Below are 25,201 nucleotides of genomic sequence, written 5' to 3'. Positions count from 1 at the left end.
CACGCTTATCCTACAGGAATACACCTACAGGAATAGTCTCGCTACTGGCCGGACCTGGGGGTGTGGAGCTGCAGCAACCTTGCTTCTATCACGCTACCAGATTAGGCTCTCCCCACAACAGGATGGAATACAGATTCTGAGTTAGAGATAAGAAGAAAGTGCATTAAAGAAGAGCGAAGTTTTGGCTCTCCACCACACGAGAAGTTTGGAAAACAGCTCCTAGGCCAGGAAATGTGAATGTTCCTACAACAACATAAGACCCAAACCACTCCAAATCAGAAAATCGTAAGTGACAGAAGTAACAAAATAAAAGAAATAAAAACATGCTAAAAAAAAAAAAATTCTACCAACCACAAAAGCTGTGTCTAATCCAGAATGCTGCTGAATGGTCCCCTTTTCTACATCCTTACTGTTGTTTGTTCTATTTTTTAAAGCTCTCAGAGCATATTCCTGATAGGATTGGCAGAACTCAGATACATTTCTCTTCTACAGATAAAACTGAGTTCAGTCACAGAATCATTAATTTTAATAGACAAGTCACTCAAAAGGAACTGTGTAACATCATAGAATTTTACCTATGTTTCTGCAGTGGAGGAAGTTTATTTCTCCTAATACATGAGCAGCATTATCAAGCTTGTAATTTGTGGCTGAACTGCAACGTCTTTCAGAAGTCATCTAATCTCTCACAGAAGAACCAGAGAGAAAAACAGTTTTGCATCAAGCCAAGAGTGATGAGTACCTTTTTTTTCTGAAGATTTGTTAATGCTGTTTTTTATCCCTCTCATTTCCAACCAGTAAGCAGGCCTGCGAATGGTCCGCTTGCTTCTGGACTCTGCACTTCCGTTCACTCGACTTTTTGGTGAGGCAGAAGAAATGTTGCTGACTGTCTCATCATAGTTACTTTTCAGTCCTAGGACAGTAGTTTCCACCTCCTCAAATTGCTTAGACCTGGAAAACATCAACTTGAAATCCTATGTATATATACACATACATACACACACAACCACAATAACCTGACAGACAACATCCCTTTCATCTTCCCAAATACTCTAAAAATTAATCTCACAGTTCATTGAATCTCCTGAGTTTTGTGAACTGAAAAGTGCCAGCAAGATAAAACATCCTAAATGTTATTTTTCAGCACATCTTTTAGCGTACGACATTAGAAAGCTACTCAAAAGGAACAGAAAAAAAATTTCATCCTACCTCAAACCTTCAGCTTAAGCAGAAGGCACAAATTAATCTCAATTTAAAAGACACTGCTACCACAATTCACAAACTGAAATAAGTACATCACTTGAATGATGACTGTGATGGCCACCCCAGCAATACTCTCCCACACCCTGAGCTGTGGAGCTCACATGTTTTAACACATCAATCCAGAAATTAGTAAGTGGGGGACACTGATGGTACCAGGTCAGATCAGTATATACTATGTTTAAGGAGGTACTGCAGAAGGATGGGGAGAGGAATTCTCAAATTAAAGTCTTTCAGTTGCAATCACACTCAAAATATTTAGATTTTGGAATACCATTTGGTCTTGAACATAAAACATTTATCTTCCCAGTGTTAAAATCCTTTTAAAAACAGTAAATGAAAGCTAATACCCCTTGAAGTGTCAGAAAAGCACTTTTCCTACAAACCAATAAGCAAAGTCAGTTGAGACTCTCATCACACAAACCAAAATTGTTACAGTTCTTAAAATTCAGAATATTATGTAAAGACCAGATATGGTTTTCCAATAGGAATCTCTCAGCTTTTTTCTTGCCCTCAGTCAAACTAGACAAGAAACATTCACGTACTTCTTGTTTCCCAGAGACCTCTTGACCTTCTGTTGTCTGTGATGTCCAGGCCTGGTGTCCTAACAAAGCAGAACAATTCACATTAGCAGCACAATTTTTCTTCTTTTTTGCATGTTTCACTTTTCAGTTAAACACAACCACCTGCATTTTGAGCACGTGCATACCATCCTTTGAAAAGGAAACCACTGTTTTCTGCAACAAGGAAGTGTTTAACTTTTTCAACTCCAGCTGAATTAAAACTGGAATCAAAATAGGGACGAGCCCCTCTACGCTCCCCATATGAAAGCCAATCATTCTCCTTGCATTGCGGCACGATGGAGTGTTCTTTGTCTCCAACTCATTCAGTGGTACCTGCTTTCTGCCTAGACTTTATCACACAATGACAAATATTTTATATCCTAACCTAATAGTCTTTACATAGTACTTATATTTTCCTTAATGAAATAATTCTTGCATTTACCATGCCAAGAATATTGTCTCTAGTCTCTTTTACACCCTCTTTTCATTTTTAGCTCAATTATTTTGTCATACTCCATCAGCTGCTCAGATGTTCACTTTATCCACATCACAGAATCCTTCTTATTTAACAAAGATGTTTTGTCACTTATTGCTTGTTGCTTCTTACGCTCCTATTAAGCATGTAATTTAACAGATACCATTGACGTTCCCAAGTCAGTATAAATAACTCATTTCCTGTACATTGTTCCTGGCGTGTGGACAATCATTTTTCACCTTCTTCCAAATACTAATAATGACTCAATGTCATTCTTCATTGGGAAACCCAGGACAAAAATCTTGGTTATACAGACTAGAAAACAAAAATCATTACCTAGTAGAAGTATATGAAATACCAAAACTGTAACCTAGGAACAGAGATAGTATTTTGCCACGTACAGGAACTAGCTAAGAAACTGGAAAAAAAAAGAAAGAAAGAATATGGATAAATTACCTATCTTCTTTATAGAAAAGTGTAATGCACATTATCAACTGGACCATGCTATGAAGTGTTTTAGTTATTAGAAATAAATGCTACACATTATCTGGGGAAAACAGCGAACAGGGATATGACAGAATTTGAAGAAGTCATAATAATGTGATGACTTGTCAGGAGGAAATGCTGAGAAACTTCAGGTGCTGTATCAAAACTAGGGAATAGGCAGCTTCAAGGCAAATGAAATTCACCACTAAAAAAAATGCACTGGAAAAAAATTAACTTCAATCTGTCTTTTATGCTCTGGCTTTCTAATTTATGCAAGCAGTAGTTCACTCTTCCCAGGACCACAGTCAGTGAGAGACACCGTAACTACCCCGGTGAGAAATTCAGTAGCGGGCACTGACATCAACTAGAATAATTCTTAAACTGTGACTATGGAGTGTCACTCTCCTTTGGGCCTCCAGCTCCAGCATCTCCTCTCATGGGAAGGTTAGGGAAGCAGCAGGAGAGAAATTCACAACTGCTTGATCAATGACTTCACAATCATATCTTGTCTTCTTTGGAAGAAAAGTCAATTGAATGTTTGTGTTTGTATTACTCTGATATGGTTTACGCGCATCTAGTAGTGCAAACAGCAGTGTTTGGGAAATGCCTACATCAGAAACATGGAGAAACCTCACTGAGGAGCAGCTAGAAAAAATTAGGCCTGTGAAGTTATAATGATAAAAATTAACAAACAGGCAGGCACAGTCTCCTAAAATCAGCTGGCCTAATCTACCATTAGAAGAACCTAGATGATTGACAAACATGGCACATGTTTTAAGATTTTTTTTTTTTTTTTAGAACTAAAAAATTTTCCATAAAAGTGAAGATTAGTATGAAGAATTTAGGTCACAGTTAAGCATCAGCAATAAAATAGAGTACAGATGATCTGTCTAGCCTTCCTTTCTGAGAAGCTGATAGCAGCAATTATGAAGGAAACATCTAGAGAAACTGGTGTTTAAGTTTTGAATGTTTTTTATTTATACAGTGTACTTCCCACTTAGAAAACGGAGACCTAAAGTATGCAGGAATGCCCAAGGGCTGGACATACAGAAAACAAAAAAGACAACTTCCTTGCACAGGTTAGAAAAAGAGAAACAGTGGCCTAGAGCCTGAAAAGATAAACAAACTTCATTTGCGAGTGGGCCATTTCTGCCTCCCTATGGACTGTGGGACGTTTCTGTGACCTGGAACATGGCCTCCTGCTGCAGACAGGGTGCTCCACAACAACGCACCTGGAAAGATGGTCTTCAAGCACAGCACAGAAACTCTCGCAGAGGTCAGGAGACTGATGTAGCAACTGCCAGTGAGTCAGTCCTATAGCTACAGAGAGGTGTCAGTGGAAGTGTAGTCTAACAGTGTAGTCTAACAGGAGTTGGTGGAAGGCCGTGGCTCACGTAAAGTTGATAAGGGGGATTCAGACTGGAACGTGGAACGTCTAAACAAGAATTACTGTCCTTGCGAGTGAAGCACATCCTGGAGAAATATGTAAGCTAATTAAGATGTTTTGGGAACCATCTGAAACAACTAGTAGAAGTGTGCTAAGAAGCACCCTTGTGTGAACTATCCTCATTATAATACTAAAAGTCACATCCCTCGAGCTGGAGATCCCGGCCCAAGCAGAGACCCCTCACCTTTGGGCATGTGCAGAATATTAAAGTAACACTGTAGCTTTAAGTTGAAATAAGAGAAATGTAGACCAATAGAAAACTGCTTTGTGTAATTACTTATGAATATGCAGAACTAAACTGTATAAATACTGCACCTGTATGACCGAACTTTGTGCTAGCTTTGTGGAGCTACCACCCAGCACCCATCTCTGTGCAGACATGAAATAAAAATAACTCTGCCCTGTGTGTATACTGGCGTGTCACACACCGGGTAAACGACCTCACACTTGTGGGATAACAGAAGCACCAAGTGTCCTGCACTGCCGTGACTGTCCCTACCCCCGAGGGAAAACCTCCGGGACCCGGGGCCGGTGTGATAGCTCAGCACCCTTTGGGGAACTCCCTGTTCCAGTCCCACGTTTCCATTTCTACCTGCATACTTCATGGACTACCGCGTCCTGCAACGAAGACCTTTTGGACAAAACGCCACGATTAGTGCCGGGAGCCAGCAGCGCCCTGTTCTGGATCCCTCCCCGGCCCGCAGCCGAGCAAAGCTGGGCCCGCCGCTCCCCGGGCTCGGCGTCAGTAGGCAACCAGGCCTTCAAACGGAAAGCAGGCGTTTCCGCTGTCCCTGGCGGCTCTCCAGGCACCCCGGAGCGGGTCCCGCTCGCCGCCGGGCGGCAAACAGACCGGGGCCGCTCATCGAGCCAAGGCCGCACCGCCCGCACAGATCAGCACCGGGCCGGCCCGGGCCAGGTCCCCTCTCCTTCCAGTCCCAAGCCCAGCGAGACCCTCGGGGCGAAGCAGAAGTCGCACCGCGGCTGTTCCGGTGGCGCCGACCCGCTCGCGCCATCCCGACGGCGGAGCCTACCTCGCGGCAGCTTCCGGCCCCGTGCGGCCCCCCCGCCCCCGGACCACAGCCCGGCCGCGCGCCCCCGGAGCAGCAGCCGGCAGCACCGGCGGCGAGAACCCCAGGCACTCACCGAGCCGCCGCCGCCGCCCCGCATGGTGCCGCCGCTGCCGCCACGTCCGCACGCGCCCCGCCCGCCCGCGCACGACGGCGAGGTCCCGCCCCCCCGCTTCCGGTCGCCTCCTCACGGCGGTAGCCAGCCCCGAGCCACGCGGGGGGGTGCTGCTGGCGGGCCCCGATCGGGCCGTTCAGCGCGCGGAGGCCGCGTGAGCCCGCGGCGTGTGCCCAGCCGGCGGCGGCAGGGCGACAGCCGGGTCCCGAGCGGGTCATGGCGGGGTGCTGTGGGGCCGCCCCACCGCCTTCCTCCCCTTTCCCCGGAAGGACAAGTGGGTGCTGGGAAGATGGCGGCGGTGGTGGAGGCGAGCGGGCTGGCAGCGGCGCCGCCCGTGTGCGTGCTGGTGCTGGGCATGGCCGGCTCCGGGAAAACCACCTTCGTGCAGGTGAGGGGCGGCTGGGGGGCTGTGGGGAGCTGCCGGTTTCTCTCAGTGCTACCCCCATGTCCAGCGGGGCCTGATGCCTCCTCGTGTCCCTTTAGCGACTCGCGGCCCACCTGCATGGGCAACGCTGCCCCCCGTACGTGATCAACCTGGACCCCGCTGTGCACGACCTGCCCTTCCCCGCCAACATCGGTGAGTCCTGCCGCCCTGGCTTAGCCTCGGGCTGTCGTGGGTGATGGGCGGGAGTGGGTGGGAGGGAGGGAGTCGTCCCGGACCAGAGGTGTGGCGTGTTTGTAGAGTCCGCCAGAATGAAGCAAGTGTGTTTTGCTATAAATAAATAAAACCTTTTTTGGTATATTGCTTTTCATATATTTCGCGGAAGCGGGGGTGGGGTGGGTATATGAGATATCTGGCTGCTTATGTTCTCTTTAAGAGATTCTAAGATTCCAACACAAGAAGGACTTCAAGGGTTTTTTTTATTTATTTAACTCCTTTCTCCTACCAGTCTTTAACATGTGAATTTTTAGGACTAAAAGCATTCTTCCATCGCGTTTTTTTATCATCTGGTGTGATTTGATCTGTTTGGGTTCTCGTGTTTTTTTTTTTTTTTCTTTGTCAGCGATGAACATATTAGCAGATTCTATCTGGTTTCCTATATCCAGCACGGTGGTAGCCATATGTGCTACCAAATAACTTCTTTAAAGCACTTTAAAAGACACGAATTTTAGAGAGAATATCTTAACAATAAAACAGACCGTATGCTTAGCTGTTCCAAAGGGCTTACCAGTCATTAGGTTTGTGAGGGTCCTGTCTCTTAAACTTTCTAAAGTTTGTCAGTCTGCCTCTCCAGAGGATACCAAAGTTGGTGGATACCAAAGTTGTTTTATTGATGTCAGGTGAATAACTAGAGTATCTGTTCCAGTGCTGGATCTCTAATAATACAGTTAGATATGTATACTTTGTTAACTGATGTTGATCAGCTGAGAATAAAATTCAACGGAAGGAGTTACTGCTTAAATACCTAAATTGGTGGTGTTTCACGTGCATTACGTTGGGTTTCCTATGTATGTTGAGAGCATAGCAAATCTGTTAGATTTTATTTATTCTACTTGGGAGATTTTTCCTGTTGGTGCTAGATCTGTTACTGAGATAAAAGGAGACTTGCTAGAAAAAGAAGGGCTTTCACCTATCAGTAAATTGATGAAGAAGGATATTTTAAAAGTGATGTCCTAAAACTGTTTATATGTTTTCCTCCTCTAGATATCAGGGACACTGTGAAGTACAAAGAAGTTATGAAACAGTATCCTTTTTTTGTCTAAATAATGATATTTGAAATCTCAGATTTTGTGAAAATAGTCTGTCACTTCTGCACACTAAGATGAAGGGGCCAGGAGGTGTGGGGGATTGCAGTAATGCAGAATGTTGCATGAAGGTCAGAAATTTTTGACTATGTATTTCTTGCATGTGAGGTTAGAATGTATGTTCTACAAGATTTGATACTCCATTTTCTCCCGTGCTAAAAGTGATTCTGCCTAATAGTATGTTTTTACAAATAATAGGCACTCTGCCCACATCTTTTTTTTTCGAAGAGCTTGTATCTTTCTTTGTGGAAGCCGGCAGCCTTTTCCCCATGTTTTAACAAGTCTAATTTTATTTGTTATAAACAAATATGCAAATTCCTATTTGCCTATAGTAGGTGGAGAAAACTATTTCCACATTGTTTGACCATAATCAAAGCACTGTTGTCTTCCTGAATCTCAAAGACATTGGACTGTTGGCTCTTGCTGCACAGTGCTTTGATGACTGTAGTTCAGTAACATTACGCTAAAATGAGTGGACTTATGAGTGGACATACCAGAGGGGTATGGAGGTCCTTTGTCTCCTAAGTAGTAGCTTGTGCAGATGGAGATAATATACAGCATTTGGATTTGACTTGCTAGTGTGACTCTTTAATATTTTAGACAAGAATAAAGATGGTGGGGGATAGGATTCTTGATTTTGGCTGTTGTTTGATTTTAAGTAACCAGCAAAACATCCAAGTATAAGTTTCAGTTTGGTATGTAGGTGCATTATTTGCTTTACTGTGTCTTTATTTGCCATTACTGGAGTTTAAGCATCTCATTAAATAGTGCTTAAGGAGGATGCCTGGCCTCGTGTTTGGATATTGAGGGAAGTGGCCCTAGAATACAGTATGTACTTATGAATCATTGCTGGTTCTTATGCAGTTACAAAAAAATTCTTTGTTTCTTTGAACATAATTAGTATATAGATCTGTGTGCATGAAAAAGGATTTTGAAATCTTCATCTTTAAGCTGACACTTTGAGTATCTTTACAACATTCATTCCCATTATCATTTAAATTCTGCTAAAAATGTATTTGCGCAAGAAATCTTTTATTTATCTTTGGAAGTATAAATTCTTAAAATTAAGTGCTTTCAGGGCATTGTTAAATTCTGAGTTACTGGCTACGTTGTAAATCTTTTTGGAAAGTTGAAGATGGCTTTGATGTATACACATATATATATTTTCTCTTTGTCCAGAATGGTAATGCTTGAATAATGCAAGGGGAAGCCACAGCATAGCCCCTTTCCCTTTTGTCAATCACACGTATTTGGGCAAGAGAGAGACCACTTTGTATTTGTTATGCTACTGCATCACTTAGAAGACTTAATTCTGTATTAGGGGTATTGTCTTTTGCTGCAAGGTATCCAATGTGCATTGTACCTAGCCAACTATTATCAGAATTGAAAAAGAAGCCCTCTGAGGTCTGCATAATCATCTGCTTTCCTAAATGAAGCGTCTAGATATGGGCTGGGCCCAAATGGTGGAATAGTGACCTCTCTCAATCTCTTTGCTACAAGATTTGATCAGGTATGAGGTTGTTCCTATGTGATACTGTGCTACAAATACTGTGCTGGGAGAGTGTGGGGTTTTTTGTGTATATGGAGTCTCAGAGAGCACTGTGGTTGGTTAGCCTCTTAATATTTCTTTGGAGTTAGAGTATTCTCTGTACAGAACCATGTATTTTACAAAGCAGCCAAAGTGCATTAGCTTTCATTTGAGAGATTTCGGTTTTTCAGCTTTTTAAAAAGTAACATTTAGAAGCCACGTGTACAGAATATTCTTTAGTCTTTGTATGTAACTGTTCTGTTGCACTATGTTCACTATAAAATCTTTCATATGAACGCTCTGATTTTGAAGTAGGGAAGGTCACTTCTGGAAATGGGTTAAGTTTTCCTAGGGTTATTTGATAATTGACTGCTCTCTTAAATCATAATGCTGAATCAGCGTGGGGGTGGGAACTTATGCAAGATATTGAGACAGTGCACAATCTCTTAGTAAAAAGGTAGGGAACAACTGCATTTGTTATACCATTTCTTTAGCCAGGTACTAGAACACGGACAAAATCAAGGTTGTCTTTGACCTATGCAGCATCTGAGCATTTTCCACCCTTCCTTAGTAGGGCATTTTCACACATTGAAAAGCTTAGAGACTTTAATCTTCTTTTGATACATACATGCAGCTGTGCAAGTTAATGTAGTTTCTGTTATGAAATGATTATGAAAGTTTCCTGTTGTGAGCCTAAATACAAAATATACTCCTTCTTTTTCATTCAGGTGATGAAGTTTATTGAAAAAAGACAAAATGCATCCAAGTGAGTACATTCTACCAAGTTCTAGTTTTCTGGGATCAGTGTGGGAAAACCATGTGAAATCCTAAAAAGGTTCTCTGCACGTTTTCTAGTTGTTTTTCAGCCTTGGTATAAATTTTATGTGGAAAAGGGCATAGAATTAAGACAGATAAACTAGACTTTCTTCAGATACATTGAAGAAATGTCTGCTGATTCCAGTTCTACTTTTCTTGTCTACCATTAGACTGTCATTTTTTCTCATGCACTGTTCAAATAGGCAACAATTAATTCTTCTTCTGAAGAGTCTGCAGTACTAAGTGTCTGTCAAATTGATGTCTTCAATTTTAATAGAATCTGAAGAGAGTACGTGCTTCTTAGTTACAAAATTAACACAGGAAATTTTCAGGCATGCCCACAAATCTTGTCACTGTTCGGGAGAAGCTTTTCTGATCTGTAACAGAATAATCATGTGATTTGCCGTTGTGGGCTTGTGGTAATCTAGTCAGAACAGGACCTTGTGCTTAACTAATTTTCCTTTATTGTTTGTCGGGGGTGACTTCTTAACAGGTATGTTATTATTGACACACCAGGGCAAATTGAGGTATTCACCTGGTCAGCATCAGGAACCATCATAACTGAGGCCTTGGTAAGTGTTTTCTACATGACTTGACAGTGAGGCTGTGTGAAAGAAGTGGCTGTTGAATAGCATGTACTTCTAATTAAAATATCCTTTACTTTGTGTTTCCAGGCTTCCTCTTTTCCTTCAGTTGTTGTTTATGTGATGGACACCTCTCGTAGTACTAACCCTATCACCTTTATGTCCAACATGCTGTATGCCTGCAGGTAAGAAAAGCTGAAAATGCAGTCCATCTGCTTTGATTGCTGTGTCTCTTTGATACTTGGAGGGGAATCATAGAATAGTTTGGGTTGGAAGGGACCTTTAAAGATCATCTAGTCCACCCCCGCTTCCGTGGGCAGGAACATTTTTCACTAGATCAGGTTGCTCAAAGCCCTGTCCAACCTGACCTTGAATGCTTCCAATGATGGGGCATCCACAGCTTCTCTGGGCAACCTGCTCCAGTGTCTCCCCACCCTCATCATAAAAAAATTCTTCCTTATGTCCAACCTAAACCTACCCTGTTTCAGTTTAAAACCATTGTCCATTGTCCTGTCACTACAGGCCTTGGTAGAAAGTTTCTTTCTGTCTTTCTTATAGGACCCTGTATATACTAAAAGGCCGCAATTAGGTCTCCCCGGAGCCTTTGTTTCTCCAGGCTGAACAACCCCAACTCTCTCAGCCTTTCTTCATAGGAGAGGCATTCCAGCCCTCTGATTGTTTTTGCAGCCCTCCTCTGGTCCTGCTCTAACAAGTCCATGTCTGTCTTGTACCATGAGCCCCAGAGCCGGATGCAGTGCTCCAGGTGGGGTCTCACGAGAGTAGAGGGGGAGAATCACCTCCCTCAACCTGCTGGCCATGCTTCTTTTGATGCTGCCCAGGATACGATTGGCTTTCTGGGCTGCAAGTGCACATTGATGCCTCATATCCACTTAATCTGCTGTTTTGGTTATTCTCCGTCCTAGTGGTTTTCCCATTGGATAAGCAAAATAATTTAGGTGCCAATGGACATCTGGAGATCATTTAGTCAAAACTCCCACTGAAAGCATTAAATAATCCATGAGACCTTAGTGTGATGAAGGCTAGTTACATCAGATCTAACACATTGCCTGTTGCTTATGAAATCATTTATCTAAGATGTATCAGGATAGCCTAGTTTAAGCTCCTTCTTGTAAACACATAATATTCTATTTTTTTAATATTATTGATGCTTTCAGTGATTCTTCAAGATTTGTTTGGAGCTCAGCATAGCATGGCGTTCTTGATTTACTGTCTTCCTCCTTGTACACGGGCTTATCTGTTTTCTTTCATGTTAAACCAGGGACTAAATACCTATGTAAAGATCAACTAGAGCTGTCGTAATTCATGGTAAATGTTGGTAAAACGTTTTCAAAAAACCTATCAACGCTTGTACAAAGGTCAAAAGCTGTATCACTATGATAGGAGTATGCAAAATGTCTTAGCCCATGCTGCCTTTTCTGACATTAGTGTTGAGCAAAAGATGGTAGAATATATACAGTGGAATGAATATGTAAGCTCATGTTTCAAGGTATTTTTGCTTTGTAGATGTTTTGAGTTATTTGAATTCATTGCTTAGTTCACAAATAATATCTCAGAACCTAAGGTTTGAGTCAAAATAATTAGAAAATGCAAAGAGGGTTAAAAACTGGGATCTGAGTGTCATAGAAATAGTAATCAAAATCAACTGGGTGTGTAGAAGGAGATTTTATATCTTACAGGCATGCGCTTACATCTTGGGGAGGGCATATTTTGATCAATGACAGTAAGCAGGATCTGGGTGAAAATTACATTCTAACTGATGTGGAGGGAAATAATTATCTTTTGAAGTCAAATGTATTTGGTTTTACAGAAGTCTTGTCTGCCTTACGCTTAACTTGTTTTCTATTCTAGTGAGATTTAAATTAATTTTTAATAGGTTTTTTTGTGTTTCTTTTTTTTTGTTCCCTCCTTCCCCCCAGTATCCTATACAAGACAAAGCTACCTTTCATTGTTGTCATGAACAAAGTAAGTTAAAGCTATGGTTTCTATGTCCTAGAGGAACATTGTTCTGTTTAGCTTGCTTTGCTGTAGTGTCTTTGTCTTACTACAATAAGAGGTTTTCTAGAAAAGAGAGGCTGGGAGGGAGCTGCAGGCTGAAAACCGAATCTAAAAGGATCTTTAATCTGGTATACAAATGCACAAGAAGAATCAGGGATGGGCAGTTAAACCCAAATGTTCAAGTTAGAGATGATACTAACAATTTGAAAAATGTTTTGCACCTTAACCTTAGGCTATAAGGAAACTTAACTTTGGAACATAAGGGTAAGTTTATTACTGAATCTGCTCTTACAGTCCCCTGCTTCTTCAGAACAATTGTCTTAATCATTAATTATTTCTACTCAGCAGCAGGCTGATGACTCACAGTGGGAATTGTGTAACACCTGCCTGTTTTGAGGAAGGAGTCCTATGTATTGTAGCAGGCAGAACTTAACAAAAGGTGTTTGGTTCTGATCAGTGACACTAAAAATAGGCCAGTATTTGCCAGAAAGCAGATACTTACTAGCCTAAGGATACACCTCCACTGTTGTGTAAGGTACTTGTAGCCTTAAAGGAATGCTTTTGAACTTAACAGCTAGCTGGCTCTTTAAACATAACAATTTCACATATTAAAAGAATCCCATTAGATTTTTGGTGTGAGTACTCTTCCTTTTCCCCACAAACATCCTTTGTATTCAGGGAGTTGCTCCCCAACATAGCAAGCTTTGTGTGTGTGTGCATGTATATCCCATACGCTTCCTCTAGAAAACCCATGGTTTGAATGTGAAATTTTACCTCACGCCAGCTGAGTAGGATTAGTGTCTGATGTACTCTAAATACACACATCTTCCCAGTGACCCAAACCACGCATGTCTTTGATATCTGCGTGCTTAATTAGCAAGCTTTTGCACACTGTTTTCTTTCTAACTCTAGACAGTAATTTTAGAATAAGCTGTTAAGCTTTTTCGGTAGAAAAAAGCATGAGGTAGGAAAATCATTCTCTCTTAAGAAAATACATTTTTTGAAAGACTGAAAGAAATGCGACTTCATCAGTATATGTAAGGAAAGGTAGGCCCAAGGCTTAGGATTCATAACTTTAAACTTCATTTTGATCTGACATTTAGCCTTCGGTAAAAAGTAAAGCCACCAGCATTTGAAGAATTTTTGACATGCATTTTAAAATTGACTCTTGATAAGAATGGAATAATCCCAAGGAACTGATATACGTGCAGTGACAAACACATAGATTTAAGGAATGTTAAGATTTGCAGAGGAAAAAAAATAATTTGTAGAGTTGATTTAATTTTATTTATAGAATTTAATCAAGGTAACTCTAAATAGTCAGGCTTTGACCCTTGATGGATTCAGTTCTGTCTCGAATCTCTTGAGTAATGCTAGGCAATACTTTATCTATTTTCCTCCTTCCCATTGGTGCTGGGAAATGAAATATATCGTAGTTTTAGACACCTCTATATTGTGATAATAGTGGATATACATGCAGTAAGATGTGTTTATAAAATTCTTTAATAGACTGTTTGCATACTAATCCATGTAAAATTATGGAACCATCTCACCTGTTTGTATCCATCGTCTTGCACTGAGTTTAGGTTGTAACTTCTTCAGGTCAGAGCACAGCTCACTTTTTATAAAGATCCTGTAGGCTGTTACCCAACATGGAAGTGGCTCCCTCTTGCCTCTGACCCCCAAGCCAATCAAGAAAGGATGGGATCTTCAATGAGGACTGTTCTTGTCTGGCCTCAATCATACGATCTAATATTTACAACTTAAACTTTCTTGCACAGTATACAATTTTTGAATGCCCCTTTCCAGTAAGCCATAGAAGCCTTTAGACTTGCAATTGTTTTCTTAAACATGCCTTCTTAAAACTGGGATAGTGGTTGTTTGTCTTCTCTTCTGTATTCAAGTAGTTGGTTTGATAAAAACAGAGCTTGGCAAACTTCAGACCAGGGCTGAATATTTTGAAAAGATGAGTATTTTGAAAGTAAGTTTAAAATGTAAATTTTGTATTTGTCTAGTTAACAGCCTAAGGCTAAGAATTCGTCATTATTACTTCTGAAAATTTTCTCTTCTCCTTCCAGACTGACATAATTGACCACAGTTTTGCAGTAGAATGGATGCAGGACTTTGAGACTTTTCAGGATGCCCTGAATCAAGAGACATCCTATGTCAGTAACCTGACTCGTTCTATGAGTTTAGTGTTGGATGAATTTTACAGTTCACTGAAGGTAAGAATCTTCCTTTTTTTACTACCTCTCATAAAAGCCTGGAGAAGAGAAAGCTCAAGGAGGATATTATTGATGTGTATAAATGGGAGGATGTAAGGAAGACAGGGGCACGCTCTTTTCAGTGGTGCCCAGTGAAAGCACAAGAGGCAATAGACACGAAGTGAAACACAGGAAACTATGTTTAAACAGAAGAGGAAAAAATAATTACTGTAATTTTACTGATTGAGCACTGGAACAGATGGTCCAGAGAAGTTGTGGAGTCTCCATCCTTGGAGATACTCAAAACACGCTCAGACAAGATCTTAAGCAACATGTTCTAGTTAATCCTGCTTTTTGAGCAGGAGAGGTTGGACTAGATGATCTCCAGAGGTATCTTCGAGCCTCAACCATTCTGTCCTTCTGTAAAAGGGCTTTGCACTGCCCTTTTGAACTGGAATCTGTTGATGAGCCTTGCAATGGGGGCGAGGATGTGCAGGTTTGAACATAAAGGAACTTTAGTTGCTTGTCACGCTGAGTGGCAGCCTGAATAATTTAATACTGAATCGTGATTAATTATCAGAAGAAAGCTAAGATAGACTGGTAAGAGGTAATGTTCTGTGTGGCAGTGTCTCCCATCTGAGATAATTTTCCTTGTTTTGAAAGTGTCAAGTACAGTTGGGCAATTCACTATGTAGGAAGAATGGAAAGAATCTCAAAAACAAACAAAAAAATCCTGTACATTTGCTGATGCAAGAAAAAGTGTTTTTTTTTCCCACTTACCAGGTTTTGAGAGGACAAATCCGTTCTGTTTCTCTGAAAACACTATACATTGGAGGATGTTAATGATCCCATAGTCTGTGCTAAAAGGGTTCAGCTAATTGTGTTTTTCATCAGCTTTTACTTAAGAAAAAGCAAGCAAATGGCTTTATGGATATTACAAGAAAGGCAATGGAAATAAATAATTATTCCATTCATATAGATAATTTAGCCAGAAAAAAATATTATAAGTGCCCTATGTGGAACAATATACAGTATTTCAAAACGGATTGTAGTGGTGCCATATACAGGACTAAAGTACTTCCTAGTCCTTATTTGCTAATCAACTGTTCGTATGCATGTCATACCTATTAGAATAGTAGACTGGAGAGCAGGACATATGCAGAGGATTACATAGTAAAAGGCAGCTTGTACTTAAGTGCAATGAAAGTATAAATATTTATATATATTGGCACAGTGCCTAAAATAATGCGTAAAATCCTTTGGAATGGTTGATTGTCTGCATATTTACTGTACTATTGATAAAATGCAAGGCTGTGTTGGAAAAAGTCTTACATTTGAAAGTGAGTAGTTAAGACTGTCTTATGAAAAAGAGGGAGAATTTTCATTAGAGGATGTAAGATTCTTAAGGGTCACCAAGTACTGACTAGTAATAGTCTTAATTAAAGGTATTTTTAGATAATTGATTTAATAAAAGCAGAACAAATGGCCAGAAATGTAATGACAGACAAGTTCAAATTAGAAAGCAGATGTGCATTATGAATGTATTGCCATAGTAACTGATTAAATTCTCCATCTCTTGCTGTTCTGCGGGTTGGATTGGTTACCTTTTAAAATGTGCTTCAGCTAAATACAAATTCTGTATTAGACAGAACTTCAGAGGCAAAAGGTCATTTCTTGTGGTCTATTTTGCTCTTTAATTCTAGTACGCTGATATTGCAGCAGTCATACTAGCCACTTGGTTCTAGGTTCAGAATACTAGGTTCAGAATGAGAACTTGGATTATTAACAATAACCAAGTAAACAGAAGAAAGCCTTGATCTTTTTTTTGAATTGCCCTATCTTGTTCATTATGTTTAGGCATTGTATTGTCTTAACTATGTTTTTTGTGGGGTATTGAGATTGGAGGTACAAAGATGGGTGTAGAGTCGGGTTTTCTTTTTTTTTTTAACTGTTGCTCCCCCCCCCGGTAAAATTTGTAAAACGGACAAGAAAACCCAGGTTCCTGAGTTTAATAAGAGAGAGAAAGAAAACAAAAAACCAAAACCAAACCAAACCAAAACCAACCAAAAACCAGAGGTAGCAAACGTTAACAGCAGGTGGAGAAAGAGGTTGGAAGTAGGAACAACAGAAGTGGAAGTATTATTGCATACTCTTATGCCACTGTAATGATTAAATGGGTATCATTAGATTCCCCTATTTTTTATTTAGTTGTTTTGTTTGTTTGTTTTTTAAAGATACTGCTTAGTCTTTCCAGCTGTGATATCCATCAGTTACCTAAAAACTTGGTTCAGTTACTCTTCAGTTCTGGTATATGGCTTTCTTTTACAGGTGGTTGGTGTTTCTGCTGTGCTTGGCACAGGACTGGATGATTTTTTTGTTCAGCTTTCTAAAGCTGTAGATGAATATGAGAGGTAAGGTGATAACTTTGGTCCCTGACCCCGTGAATACTTGCTGAAGTTACTGATTCATGAGCCCACTCCTTTGATTTGAAGGACTGTTCACTTTTCACAGCCAAGGTAGTCAAGGGTTTCTAATAAACTTAAGTGTGAAGGTCAGCATAAAAAGCAGCAGTTAAAAGGAACTATTCAGTGGTGAATTTTTGTGCTATTTAGTGAAAAAGTAAAAGCTATCTGTGCCACCAAATCTGTGAAGTCATTTTTTTCCTCTGATTCCATACAATAATCAAGGTTTGAATTGTCCTCAGGAAGCTAACAGATCAGTTTGGCAGACTGAATAGATTAGCAAGTTGAAATTCAGTAATTCTTTGAGAATTTGCTCCTTACTGCATTCCTCCCCATGAAATACTGCCAGACTGCTCTGTAACATTAGAAAGCAAATCCAGTATCTTGGATTACTCGGAAATACCTAAACCAGACCATAGATTATTGTTAGAGGAAAATATATCATGCTGGATTGGATAGCCGGAGAGAGGCTGCTACAGCTTCATGCTCCCAGGTCTGATTAGTCTGGCCTGGTCATGTCCCCAGGTCTGCATACTGCCTAGTCTCTGCTTACATGCAAATAGACTCTTTTATTCCCTTATCCCTCTATTTCCCACACTTGTTCCTCCTCAAATCTCCTAAATCCCTCCCTCTTCCCACCTTTGGTTCCTCCCCTAAATGTCCCATAATAAATCCTGTACTATCCCCAAATGCTCTTTCCCTGCATCCCATAATGTGTCCCGCACCCCTAGGCAGCCACGCTTCTGTGCTTGCAAGGTGATCCAGAGAGCTCCCGATGAAGCATGATGATGGGTTTCGCGCCTGGACCACAGGGCTGATGGTTCTCCTGGGGCAGCCCTGGGAGGAGCCAGGATAGGGTATCCCTTCCTCCGAGTCCTTAATTTGGATTCCCTGCCTGGCACTGTGCCCCTGTGTTCCTTTGGGCTTGTTGAGATCGGTCTTTGATGCTTTGATGGCTCTCCGGTGATGGGCCTGGGAGTATCTGGGCAGGGTATTATTTGTGCTTCCCCACCCCCCCAAATGTGTCTCTGCGCTCTTTGGAGGTGCTGAGGAGTTTTACCACATAACCTAACAATTATTCTGGGATACACTGCCTACATAATGAAACCCTAGTTAAGGGTTTCATATAAGCTGCCAATGTGCGCTTGCAGCCCAGAACGGTGATCGTATCCTGGGCAGCATCAAAAGAAGCATGGCCAGCAGGTTGAGAGAGGTAATTCTCCCCCTCTACTCCGCTCTCATGAGACCCTGCCTGGAGCACTGCGTCCAGCTCTGGGGCCCATGGTACAAGAAAGACATGGACCTGTTAGAGCGGGTCCAGAGGAGGGCTGCAAAAACGATCAGAGGGCTGGAATGCCTCTCCTATGAAGAAAGGCTGAGAGAGTTGGGGTTGTTCAACCTGGAGAAGCGAAGGCTCTGGGGAGACCTTATTGCCACCTTTCAATATATAAAGGGGGCTTACAAGAGAGACGGTGAGAGACTTTTTGATAGGGCCTGTAGTGACAGGACAATGGACAATGCTTTTAAACTGAAAGAGGGTAGGTTTAGGTTGGACATAAGGAAGAAATTTTTAATGATGAAGGTGGGGAGACACTGGAGCAGGTTGCCCAGAGAAACTGTTGGATGCCCCATCATTGGAAGCGTTCAAGGTCAGGTTGGACAGGGCTTTGAGCAACCTGATCTAGTGAAAAATGTCCCTGCCCATGCAAGGGAGGTTAGACCAGATGATCTTTAAAGGTCCCTTCCAACCCAAACCATTCCATGATTCTCGGAAGAGGGTATCCACATCCACTTTATCCTTACTTCATTAAAGAAATATTTCAAAGGTCCCATAGTGGTACAATAGTTTGGAAGTCTGTGAACAGTCTTTCTGTATGAGATTCCATTGAACTGTCTTAGGAGGCAAAAGTACTGGCAGAGAAAGTCATGTCTGTGTTTAGAGGAGAGTGATAAATCTGCTGATTAGGTATAGCAGTGAAATGACTACCTCAGTTGAGCTGGTTTAATTTCTTATCCAACAAGACGGTGTGGGAAAGGTTTGCTATTTTAATGAAGTATGTTCACTTATTTTGCATCTATTGGTTTCAGAATCCAAATCTGGGTAAAAAGTACCATTAGTCTTTCTGAAGTGTCTCTCAAACATGAAAGCCTAGAGAAAACTTTTTTTGGGGTGGAAACACGCTTCCAAGATGATCCTTCCTTAATATAAATCATGTATTAGTTCAGACTGAATGCACACTCTTCCTTTATCTTTTCAGAGAATATCGTCCAGAATATGAGCGCCTGAGAAAAACACTGGTAAGTATTTTTATTTATTGTATACCTGGGCAGTGTATCTTGTGGTCACTTTTATGCACGCAATTGCCTGTATGTTGGGAGGGTCTACATTTAATTTACTAATCATACTCAGTGTGGAAAACCTCCTGTCCTGAAGCTCAGCATCTGTCTTTTTTTCCTAGATTTGGTGGAGCACATCTTCACAAAAATAAAGATATTTTGTAAAACAGATGTTGCTCAGTGTTTTAGTGCTAATAATTTATTTGGGCAAAGTGTGAGAAAATGATTGGGAAAGATTTTTATGTCTTCCATTCAGAAGGATAGAGACTTTTTTAAAAATAACTTTGCAAAGTGATTTGTTGAGAGTATCACCGTATCTTTCTGCACCAGTGAAGTGTACTGTTTTGACTTGGACAATTAATAATGAAGACTGAATTGTAGTACCAAAATCAGTAGCTCTGCTCACCTTGAGTTCTGGCTGTCCAAAGGACAGTTCTCTGCAGACACAACTTCACTGATTTTGGTTTCCCGATGCTGCTGAAAATGTTCTTGAAGTCCATCATGCTGGAGGTTTCTTTCCATGTTTATCCAAAAGTTCTCTGTAACCTTAGTTGTAATGTAAGACCTGCTTATTGACTTCTGCTTTCTTGCTGGGGGACAGACTGCTAGCATTGGGTGAGATTACTCTTCTACTGATGTTTTGAGTATACTCAGAATCCACATGTAACTTTGTACCTACAGGAGAAAGCTCAAAATAAACAAAAGAGAGAGCAGCTGGAACACTTGTGGAAGGACATGGGCAGTGTGTGTGTGCAGGGCAGCACACTTGCAGGTACCTTACTAGGAAGATTAAGTTTACTGCAGAAGTTGTCTGAAGAGTCTGCCTTGAGAAGTCATATAGTGCTTTTCTGTCTTCACAGCAAAAGCATGAAACCATCTTCCTGTTAGTAAAGAGGAGTGGGGCTTTAGTTCATGTGGGATGGGTCAGCTTAGCTCTTCTATGTGTCAGCCGCAGACATGAGAAGAAGAAACCCTGCTGTGTAGATAAAGCAGTGGATGTACTAGAAGTAATTAAATACTTTAGAAAAGGTGAAACAGTCAAATTAGAGTATGAGAAAGCTCTGCTGTTGGTTGAACTGTTGCCTTATATGAGGTTGAGTATGGTGCTGATGCAGTCTGTCCTGTATCTTTGGAATCCAGAAGCAGCTTTCTGTCCCTTTAGAGTAGGTATTAATTGCTGTGTTTATGTGCAAATAGAAATTGCCAGGGCACGAGCTAACTAACTTGTTAGCTTGCTGTTTTGTGTATAGCCATTTCTGTTCCCTTCAAGGGTCTGATGATGCTTCTGCAATGGGTCCCTCTGAGCTGATCCTAACGCGAGGAACTCTTGATGAAGAAGAAGAAGAAGAGAGGGAGAGTGATACTGATGACATTGACCATGAAGGTAAGGGAATGAGGGATCTGATCTAGTCTAAAAGCTGCCTGTCTAGTCAGGAAATACCCTCTGTATTTCATTAACTGGATTGACTGTAATGAGAGCAAACATTCAGTCACCTAAATATAGGTTTCTGAATCTGTAGCAGAAGCCCAGCTGCAATGCTTAGTCCAGTGATATCACTCTCTAACCTTTGTGAAAGTTCAATTGTAAATCTTCTAGTCAAGTTATTATTTTTAATAGGTGTATAACATGCACAAACCAGACAACTTGGTATGCTTGGAGCATGCAGCGATCTCTGAACCTGATTAATGCACAATATGTTTCATCATCTTTTTGGCCTTGCAGTTTCTGCACCTGGCTCTCTTCCCTTTTCTTGTGACTCCTGGTTTTGAAGCAATCTTCTAAGTTCTTACACTGTGTGATTTTTCTCTTGTATAGCTCGCAGACTTAATCTTCATTCTTTCCCTGTTCCATTGATTTTTAGGATCACTTATTTCTTTTGCCTCGTAATGAAGTTGAAGATCAAATAGACTTTATGTGTTGCTCTGACTAGCCTGACTCTAGCTTTCTTCAGTAACACAAATAGAACAAGTGCTGAACTATCAATTTTTTTTCCCCCCAGTTACTGAGGAGAGTCATGAAGAACCAGCCTTCAGAAACTTCATGCAAGAGACACGGATGAAATACCAGAGAAGAAGCAACCCGAATGAATGAAACCTTCAGAAACAGAGGGTTTGGAATCCCTTGTAATGGAGTTAAAAGTAAAGGAACAGCATAAAGAAACTTGCATGGAACCATGCATCAAGTCTTCTATCTGTGAACAGCTTCCTCTGATATATTTACATCTTTCTTCCTGCAGTAACTGTTGGTCATATGAGTTGAAGGTTTTGTATCCAACTGACTGCACGTTTGGCCATGTGCCTCGGTGACTTCCTGAAGCTGAAGGAACCAGATAGCACTTTCTTTTGCTCCAAATTCTTTAGATGTGCCTGTTGAGAGCTAAGATTTTGAGCTCTGACAGCATTATCATGTAAAGTACTTAAGGGTCTCCAAAAGTGCGTTCTGTTCACCTTGTGCAGACAGGTGTCTGCTGCAGCCAGGACACAAGTGAAATCTCTGCTGCATGAAACTTCATCAATCTAGTGTTTGATATTTTGGTTTTAATTAAATGTATTTTATGTACTAACAAATGTGTGATGGTTAATAGCAGGAGATTTCATTTCACTTCACTGTTCTCACATTAGTGAGACTTTTTTTTCTATGGTTACAGTCCACCCATATGGATGCACAGCAGATGCATCTTAATTATAGATGCCTCCTAGGAAAGCTCCTAGCTGCCTCCTCGCTGGCCAGCTCTCTGTCCCTATTCATTAATTCCTTCCTCTCTGCCCTGTAGCCTGTCACTTTTGTCCTTTCTCTATCTCGCTGTCTCTGGCTCCCCAATGACCCTATTTTAGAATTCCCTCTGTCTTCCTTCTGTACCCATTGTTATTCTTTTTGCTCTCCAGCTCTCTTTTTTCTGTCTCCCTGTCCCAATTTCTTAATTCTTCCCTCTCTGCTCTGTAGTGTATAGCTATGTGGTTTGTTTTGTGTTTTTCCCTCCATCGCCCCTTCCCCTCCATCGCCCCTTCCCCTCCATCATTTGCTGTCCTGGCTCCCTGTCCCTGTTGTTTCATTCCTCGCTCTCTGCCCTGTTCTTTGTCACCTTTTTGTCTTTCTCTGTCTCTCTTAGTCCAGCTCCCTGCTCTTATTATTTTTTCCTCTGGACCAACAAGTGCAGTGCCAGGAACGACTGCTGAGGTCTCCTGGGGTGGGGGGAGCGTAGGGGCCTCAAGCCCCCAGAGCAGACTCAGTCTGAAGACTTCTTACATGTGTGACTGAACAAACACTCACTGTCTCCTTTTACCTCCTGGCTGTGTTTGCACTTCCTTTGCTCAGGTGAGGGGCTGTGACGGAGCCCAGGGTAGGAGGTGATGCACTGTGGGCGTCAGGTGATGGCCCCCTGTTCCTGCTGGGCTCCAGCTGTGGGCTCCAGCCCCAGGTGCGGGCAGTGAAGCTGATGGCGGCGGCCCATCCCTGTAAAGGGATGGCTGCCGGTGGAGGGGCTGGTGCTGCCCTGCCCCGGGTGGCTGTGGAGGGGCCGGTGTAAGCCAAGGGAGGAGCGGAGCTACCGTAGCTGCTGCCGCCCGGCGACCAAAAGTCGGTACTGCAGCCCTGGAGCCGCGCATGCGCAATAGCGCGCTTGGCCGCACGCGACCAAAATTTGGTACTGCCGCTCGGGAGCTGCGCGTGCGCAGTGGCGCGCGTTGCTGCCCTCGCTGCTGCCACCCGGCGACCAAAATTCAGTACTGCGGCTTCGGAGCCGCGCATGCGCGGTGGCCTCCCCGTGACCCACGCTGCCGTCCGCTGGTAACGGTAATATGATACTGCGGTGCCTGCGGGGTGGTGCCGCCGCTCTTGTTGCTGCCTCCCGGTAAGGAAACGCTGCCGCCGCCGCACGTGCGCGCTGTTGGCGGGCGCTCGGCGCACAAAGCGTGGAACTGCAGCGCCGGTGCCGCCCCGGGCAAGCGCTGCCCGCCGGGTGCTCGCTGCTGCTGCCCTCTCGTGGCTGAAGCGCGGTACCGCAGCGCCGGCACTGCCTTCGCTGCTGTCGCAGCATGGCGGTATTCTGGGCACGATTCCCGGGGGTGGATGAAGGCCAGGACCACCAGTGAGGCGAGCGAGTCCCTTTGGCAGGTGCAGGGGTGTCTTCTGCACGCTGGCTGCCCGGGGTGGTGAAATGGGAAGCTTCAAACCGTCCGCTGCGGCAGGCTCCTGGTCCACTGGAGATGAGCTGGGTCAGGGCAGCCCCAGGGACTTACCCAAGAGCTGATAGAAGGGAAGAGGGGAAGAAGGTGGACACCCCCCCCTCAGGGCGCAGACACCAGGTGCCTCCCCAACTCACCAGAGCTCTCCCTGAGCCTCCGGTGGCCCCGCTCACCCCATGCAGCTGCCCCCAGCTCCAGCACCTCCCCTGAAGCCTGTCCCGTAGCCCCCCAGGCCACCCCCAAGCCCTGTTGTGAAGGCCGCAAGCTGGTCCTCGAATGCGCTGGATTCTCCTGTAACGCAGGTGCAGTTAGCAGCTGTGTGGGGAAAGAGTGGCAACTCCAGAAGCCCCTGCAGAAGGATAGGCTTCAGCCACACAGGGTCTATGGTAATAACGGTCGTTGCTGCTTCTTTACCTCTCCCAGAGGCCGCACTGAGGACGTGGTTGTCCGTTCCTCCCCTGGGGATGCTGGTGACGGCACCTGCTTCAGGCTTGCGTGGGCTGTCTCTGCCTGGCCTCGCTCTCCTTGCGGTGCGGGGGTGAAAAGGGACAGGTGGAGCACTTACTGGCTGTGGACAGGAGCTGCCGTGGCTGAAGCTGGAGAGGCCAGAGAAAGGTAAAGAAGAAGAAATCAAAGGCCATCCGGCTGACAGCTGCCTCCCGCTACAGGCAAGAGAGAGCCTTCCTCTCCGGGTGAGGAAGGATCCCTCTTCCTAGTCCACAGCAGGCCAGACCACCAACGTGCACCGCAGGGTCTGTATGCATAACTCAAAGCACGGGTATGGCTGCATAGTGCACGAGTGAGCAAGGCTACCTGTCTAGGAAGCCTTGTCTCGTAAGAGCTGTGAGACACCCATGTATTCTCTTAGTTCAAGGACAGCCAAGTGACTGGAGTTACAGAAGAGGAAGGGAAGAGAGAAGGAGAAAGAAGCATCTGAACTGTCAAATTCTCCCAGCAGTGTTGAGGGAGAGCAAGCTGCAGTGAGTTCTGGGCCCTGTCTCCCCTCTTGTGCATCCTGGGCCCTCCCTGCCCCTCTCCTGGCCCCCTCTCTTTCCCATGCTGCTGTGATTTTTTTTTTTTTTGCTTCCCTGTACCTCTCCTTTCTATTCTTCTGTCCTGCTCCCTCTTTCTCTCTTCCTTTATCTCTCTTGTTTTACCACTCCCTTTCCTTTTCCCTCTATGCTTTTGTCCTGCTCCCTCTCTCTCCTTTTTTTTCATCCTCTGTCTCTGTCCTGCAACCTATCGCTGTTTTTTCCTTTTCCATCTCTTTGTCCTGATCTGCATCTGTCTCTTTTTCTCCCCCAATTTCTCTGGCCTGTTCCCTGGCGTTCTTTTCCTCTCTGCACCTGTACGTGCCCGCTTCACGTCCCTGCCTTCCTATCTCTCTTGTTCCTTCCTTCTCTTTCTCTCTGTCCCTTCCTTCTCTTTCTCTCTCTGTCCCTTTGTCTTGCTCGCTGTCACTGTTTTTTTGCATTCTCTACCTCCCTGTCCCTGTCCTCCTTCCTGTTCATCTCTTTCTCTGACCCTCTGTGCTGCTCCCTGTCCCTACTATTTATTTTTCACCTCTCTGTCCCTGTTTTTTCTCATGCTCCACTTCTCTGTCATTCTCTCTGTTGCTCTCGTTGGCTCTCTATCCCAGCATCCTGCTCCCTGTCCCTCTCTCTTTCGCAGTATCCTGCTTTCTGGCTCCTTGTCCCTTACCTGTTTTCTATATCGCTCTGTCCTTCCTCCTGTTTTTCCTTGTCCTTCTGGCCTGCTACCCATCACTGGTTTTTTTTTGTTCTTTCTCCATCTCTCTGCCTTGGTCCTGTCATGCTCCTCCTCTCTCTGTCTCTAATGTTTCTTTCTCCATCTCTGCCCCGCTCCCTGTCCCTTTTTGCTTATTCTGTCTGTCCTCCATCCTCCCCCTAACT

The 25,201-nt window shown here is 43.2% G+C and overlaps 2 protein-coding genes across 5 annotated transcripts in view; one reads left to right on the top strand and one right to left on the bottom strand.

The window, feature by feature from the left end:
* The window catches only part of ZNF512 (zinc finger protein 512), a 42,049-nt gene extending 19,118 nt beyond the window's left edge, over window positions 1-22,931 (bottom strand). For 2 of the 4 annotated variants that reach the window (XM_075497496.1, XM_075497495.1), the window contains exons 1-3: window positions 5,372-5,502; window positions 1,803-1,861; window positions 740-948 (exon numbers count right to left, since the gene is read on the bottom strand). In XM_075497496.1, coding sequence (XP_075353611.1) covers window positions 740-948; window positions 1,803-1,861; window positions 5,372-5,395 — 292 coding nt within the window. In that variant the 5' untranslated portion in view covers window positions 5,396-5,502. Of the gene's footprint in view, window positions 1-739; window positions 949-1,802; window positions 1,862-4,013; window positions 4,108-5,371; window positions 5,503-22,926 lie in introns of those variants that run through there. The other 2 variants (XM_075497494.1, XM_075497497.1) reach the window with 2 other exon arrangements.
* Window positions 5,394-21,671, top strand: GPN1 (GPN-loop GTPase 1). The gene is made up of 14 exons (XM_075497498.1): window positions 5,394-5,798; window positions 5,894-5,987; window positions 7,056-7,095; window positions 8,600-8,666; window positions 9,413-9,450; window positions 9,994-10,072; window positions 10,175-10,269; window positions 12,022-12,067; window positions 14,179-14,325; window positions 16,633-16,715; window positions 19,025-19,064; window positions 19,785-19,875; window positions 20,374-20,487; window positions 21,104-21,671. Exons 1-14 carry the CDS (start codon window positions 5,394-5,396, stop codon window positions 21,193-21,195), a joined length of 1,431 nt encoding a protein of 476 aa, XP_075353613.1. The 3' UTR covers window positions 21,196-21,671.
* Window positions 22,932-25,201: the final 2,270 nt, after the last annotated feature.

Source organism: Mycteria americana, chromosome 3, assembly GCF_035582795.1.
Source record: "Mycteria americana isolate JAX WOST 10 ecotype Jacksonville Zoo and Gardens chromosome 3, USCA_MyAme_1.0, whole genome shotgun sequence".
Lineage (NCBI taxonomy): Eukaryota > Metazoa > Chordata > Aves > Ciconiiformes > Ciconiidae > Mycteria > Mycteria americana.
The sequence above is the reverse complement of the archived record's forward strand: the minus strand, read 5'-3'. Positions and strand labels throughout refer to the sequence as shown.

Bases quoted from the DNA above. Each gene is read 5' to 3' on its own strand.
- GPN1 (XM_075497498.1), top strand. From the start codon at position 5,394: ATGGTGCCGCCGCTGCCGCCACGTCCGCACGCGCCCCGCCCGCCCGCG. The intron at 8,667-9,412 runs GTATGAGGTTGT...TTTTTCATTCAG, and splicing joins TTGCTACAAGATTTGATCAG to GTGATGAAGTTTATTGAAAA. The intron at 20,488-21,103 runs GTAAGGGAATGA...TTTTCCCCCCAG, and splicing joins TGATGACATTGACCATGAAG to TTACTGAGGAGAGTCATGAA.